General features: G+C 41.4%; 1 protein-coding gene across 1 annotated transcript; it reads left to right on the plus strand.

The window, feature by feature from the left end:
* Positions 1-2050: 2050 nt before the first annotated feature.
* Positions 2051-2992, plus strand: LOC308432738 (olfactory receptor-like protein OLF3; the record flags this gene model as incomplete). The annotated part of the gene is made up of 1 exon (XM_080932524.1): positions 2051-2992. The coding sequence occupies one exon, from the start codon at positions 2051-2053 to the stop codon at positions 2990-2992; it is 942 nt and encodes a 313-aa protein (XP_080788650.1).
* Between the last annotated feature and the right edge of the window lie 2430 nt (positions 2993-5422).

Here is a 5422-nt window from a genome sequence, read left to right on the forward strand (position 1 = left end):
CTGTAAGGGCTTGGAGCCTTATCTTGAGCTAGATAACAGTGTGGACCTGTCACTGGACCTCCTTTCCCACAGGCTCTTTCCTGTTTTATTGTCCCTGCAGTATTTTTAGACAAGAACTATTATGAGTCAGAGTTTCTGACTGTGGCATGGCAACCCCATCCCTCCACTTGGTGCCCTATCTTTCTACTGGAGGTGTCTTTCTACAAGTTTCTTCTCTCCACTCTAGGGCATTTCATCTAAGGTCCCTCCTATTGAGTCCTAAGACTCACCTCACTGGTCTCTGAAACATTCTAGAGCCCCACCCCCTCCCCACTTCCTACCTCCTGAGGTTGCCTGTTTCCATTTTTTCTGCTGGCCCTCAGGGTTTCACTCATGTTCCCCAGGCCCCCTGATCATGTTCCCCTTTACCCCTCACTGTTCCCTCTCCCACCCAGATATCTCCCTGCCTCTGCCTGCCTATCCCCCTTCTATGAGTGCCTATCCCCCTTCTTTTCCCTCCTCAGTGGGTTTGAGGCAACCTCACTTGGGTCCTTTGACTTGATAACCTTATTGAGTTCTGTGGATTGTATCCTGAGTATTCTGTACTTTTTTGGCTAATATCCACATATTAGTGAGTACATACCATGCATGTCCTTTCCAGTCTGAGTTGTCTCACTCAAGATGATATTTTCTAGTTCCATTCATTTGCCTGCAAATCTCAGGATGTTCTCATGCTTAATAGCTGTGTAGTATTGCATTGTGTAAATGAACCATACTTTCTGTATCCATTCTTCCATTTTGGGACATCTGATTTTTTCCAGCTTCTGACTATCACAAATAAGGCTGCTATGAACATAGTGGAACACATGCCCCTGTGGCATGGTGGGGCATATTTTGGGTATATACTCAAGAGTGGTATAGTTGTGTCTTTAGGTAGATCTATTTCCAGTTTTCTGAGGAACCTCTAGATTGATTTCCAGAGTGGTTGTACCAACCTGTAATCCCACCAGCAATAGAATAGTCTTTCTCTTTCTCTACATCCTTGCCAGTATGCGCTGTCAACTGAGTTTTTAATCTTAGCTATTCTGATTGTTATAAGATGGAATTTCAAGGTCATCTAGATTTATATTTTCCTGATTACTAAGGACTTTGAACACTTTTTTAAGTGCTTCTTAGCCATTCAAGATTACTCTGTTGTGAAATCACTGTTTACTTCTATACCCCATTTTTTGATTGGTTTGTCTGGTTTTTGTTGTAGTTGTTGTTGATTAGCTTCTTGAATTCTTTCTATATTTTGGATATTAGCCTTCTATTAGATGTAGGGTTAGTGCAGTTTTTGATTTTTTTTTTTTATCTGTAGGTTGCCGATTTGTTCTACTGAACACATCCTGTGCCATACAGAATCTTTTTGGTCTCATGAGGGCCCATGTACCAATTCTTGATCTTAGAGACTGACCATTAGAATTTTGTTTAGGAGATCCCTCAGGCCCCATGCCAATGAGTTCAAGGTTCTTTTCCATTTTCTCTTCTATTAGGTTCAGTGTAACTAGCTTTGTGTTGACATCCTTGATCAAGGTGGACTTGAGCTTTATTCAAGGTGACAAATAGAGATTTGCTTTCATTTTTCTACATACATACTGGCAATTAGAACAACACCATTTATTGAAAATGATTTCTTTTTTAATTTTATATTTTTGCCTTTCTTGTCAAAGATCAAGTGTCCATAGGTGTGTGATTTTATTGCTGGGTCTTCAATTCTATTCCAATAAAAAACCTGTCTATCTCTGTACCAATACCATGTGGTTCTTCTCACTATAGCTGTTTTTTAAAGATACATTTAAAGTGGGAGTTAACTCCTCAGAATTTCATACATTTCTGTCACTGGCTGAATCGTCATTTCTCCATTATGTGGATATGTTCTTTCCTAATCACCTAGGTTAAAACATCAGGCTGTGACCCAGGTAAAGCTGCAATCCTAGCCTAGGACTCAGTGCATAACCTATGGTGACACCTGCACTTGCCCTCCCTGACCTCTCTTCCCCTACTCCTGGCCAGCAATCCCAACTGCTCCATGAAGAGAAACAATGCTACCTGGGTAAGTGAGTTTATCCTCATGGGTCTCTCCAGTGACAAACACATCCAAGCTGGACTCTTTGTCCTCTTTGGAGTCACCTACCTGCTGACTCTACTGGGCAATGGGCTCATCGTCCTGCTGATTGCACTGGACTCAAGACTCCACCTGCCCATGTACTTCTTCCTCTGTCACCTGTCAGTGGTGGACATCTGCTACACCTCCAGTGGGGTCCCCCAGATGCTGGCACACTTCCTCATGGAGAAGAAAACCATCTCTTTTGCCCTGTGTGGGACCCAGCTCTTTTTTGCTCTGGCCCTAGGAGGAACTGAGTTCCTGCTGCTGGCCGCCATGGCATATGACCGCTATGTGGCTGTCTGTGATCCACTAAGGTACACAGTGGTGATGAGCCCAAGGCTCTGCATGGGTCTAGCAAGTGTCGCTTGGTTTGTGGGTGTAGTTAATGCTGCTGTGGAGACAGCAGTCACCATGCGCCTACCTACTTGTGGGCACAATGTGCTCAACCATGTGGCCTGTGAGACACTGGCACTGGTCAGGCTGGCCTGTGTGGACATCACCCTCAACCAGGTGGTGATACTGGCTTCTAGTGTGGTGGTGCTGCTGGTGCCCTGCTGCCTGGTCTCTCTATCCTATGCCCACATTGTGGCTGCCATCATGAAGATCCGCTCTACCCAGGGACGTCACAAAGCCTTTGAAACCTGTGCCTCCCACCTGACTGTGGTCTCCATGTCTTATGGGATGGCCCTCTTCACCTACATGCAGCCCCGCTCTACAGCCTCTGCTGAGCAGGACAAAGTGGTTGTGCTATTCTATGCTGTGGTCACTCCCATGCTGAATCCTCTCATCTACAGTCTGAGGAACAAGGATGTGAAAGCTGCCTTCAGTCGAGTTCTGATAAAGAACCTTGAGTCAAAGAATTAGGAGACAATTTTCAAGAGGAAAGTTGTCATTCTGAAATGTATAGACCCATTTAAAGAGCAGATTTTGTATGTGACCCAAATCTTTTGACTGTCATTTCCTTTAGTTTTCCAATCCTGGCCACCCCTAGGGTATGAGTCATTCACTTAACCTGCCCTTAAGTGTGCCGGTGAATGTGTGTAAAGAACTTGTTATCAGGACCTAAATCTATGTGGTGCTTCTTGGAGTGATAGGAAGCAGAGTCTTACCTCTTGTCTTTATTTTAGTTTCTGCTTAAATCAAAGAAAACTAATTACAGCAACTTTAAGATGTAAATACCATCCAGAAATTTAAATAAAATATATCCATTTTCTTAATTAAAAAGAAGAGAAAAAGCAGAATAGCAATGCTTTTGAATCAGGAAGAAAGTGCCCATAAGTCATTGTGTAAATATTCTAGTTTGGAGATGACAAAATGGCTCAATGGATAAGGAGCTTGCCATCAATCCTGGTGACCAGTATTTGAGCCCCAGAATCCACATGATGAAAGAAAAGGTCTGACTTGCAAGTTATACACTAAGTTCCACAAGTCTATCTTGGCATAATTGTACCTTCCCCAACACACATAATGAATGAATGGATGAATGAATGAATGAATGAATGAATGAATGAATGATGCAAGCCAACTTTCTTCCTAAAATCTGTAAATATGTATTTAATTTTCTTCAGTCTATAAGAACCGAAATATCTACAAATTTCAAACTTGTCTGTGCCCGTGGAATTAAACAGGCTTTAGGCCAGAAATACAAAGGGGAACTGGTAGCAGAAGTCAGTGCTGGACAGGCATGATGATCTGTTAATGCCAGTAAACAATATCTAATACTGGGCCTGGTACCTTAAGAGATGGCTCAGAAGTTAAAACCACTTTCTCCCCTCACAGAAGACCTGGGTTTGGTTCCAATGCATTCAAAAGGTAGCTAACTGCTTTCTGTAACTCAAGCTTCAGGAGATCTCACATGCTCTTCAGGTATTTGTGGGCACCAGGCACACATGTGGTACACATACATACATCAAATGCATACTTGAAAGCAAAACACACATATACATAAAATAAATATGTTTTTAAAAATTTAGAGTTGTTGTGTTAGAACACACTTGTACTTCAGTGGCTTAGCAAAGGGTTCCTGCTGCTCACTGGCTAAGCGGATTAGTCAAATAGGCTGACACCCAAGGTTGTCATATGTCATATGTGAAGACATATGTCTTCACACACAATACATGTACACACACACATATGCACAATAATATACACAAAGAGAAGTGTGTGAGTCACCTGATCCTGATCCACCTTAGTTTAGGAAACACATAGGATCTAAAGCTGGTAACATCAGGATTCCTACAGACCTGCGTATGTGAAAGTTCATAGGCATCAATTTTCTTCTTTTGCTAAATTGCAGGAAGGACAAATGGAAGATCAGCAAGTCACATATTAGAGATCTCAGACAAATTATTAGCAGTGGTGTCTAAATATATACTCTTGCCAACCCTCAGGAATGCATTCAGATCAGACATTTGACCAAATGGCTACACTTAATCAGAGGTGAGTTTACATACTACACAAGGGAAGAATTCTGTTTCTCCATCAGAAAGAATTTAACAATCACCAAAATGAGTGAGTCCCAATCACCCCAGATGATGAGACAAAACAGTGATGGTCTGATCCTAACATTTGAAAAAACTTTGAAAAAGCATAATTCAATATCATTTAACAAAGCAAAATAGATGTCTTATTTATATTTCAACAAAGTAAACACTGTAGCAAATTTCAGAATAATTTAAACTTGTATTCCATGCATTGGGAACATGTTGAAAAGAGGAGCAAGATAGAACAGAGCAAATATTAAGTTTCTAGTGAGACTTTTTTTTCAGTGACATCCAGCCCTCTTAATGTCATACAACCTCACATCTTTCCACCTTAAGACCATTCTTATCACACCCACAACAAAATGCTACTACAGTGAGGCAGTCACTCTTTCTCCCAGTTCCTGAAAATCACTGCAGTTCTTTCAATCTATGGACCTGTCAACTTTGAGTATTTCAAAGAAATGTAGTCCTAAAGGATGGGCCCTGTTGTGTCTGGATTTCCCTCAGCATAATGTCTTTTGTGCTCTATCACTGTGGTAATATGAGTTGTCTTACTTCTTTCTGGCTGAATGAGAAACAAGTTCACACTGGAAAAGATGGTTCAGCTGCTACAAGCTAAGGCTCACAACAAAAATGACAAAAATAAGACCATGTCATCCATCAGATTCTTGATACAGGTCAAAAGAAGACAGACAGCTTGCCTTAACAAATACTGCTTGGGAATTTGGAAATACATGTGGAAAACTGAAACTAGATTCTTTTTAATTACCCACTCCAACATCAATCCAAAAATAACATTAGTGTAAGATCC

Source organism: Micromys minutus, assembly GCF_963924665.1.
Source record: "Micromys minutus genome assembly, chromosome: 18".
Taxonomy (NCBI): Eukaryota; Metazoa; Chordata; class Mammalia; order Rodentia; family Muridae; genus Micromys; species Micromys minutus.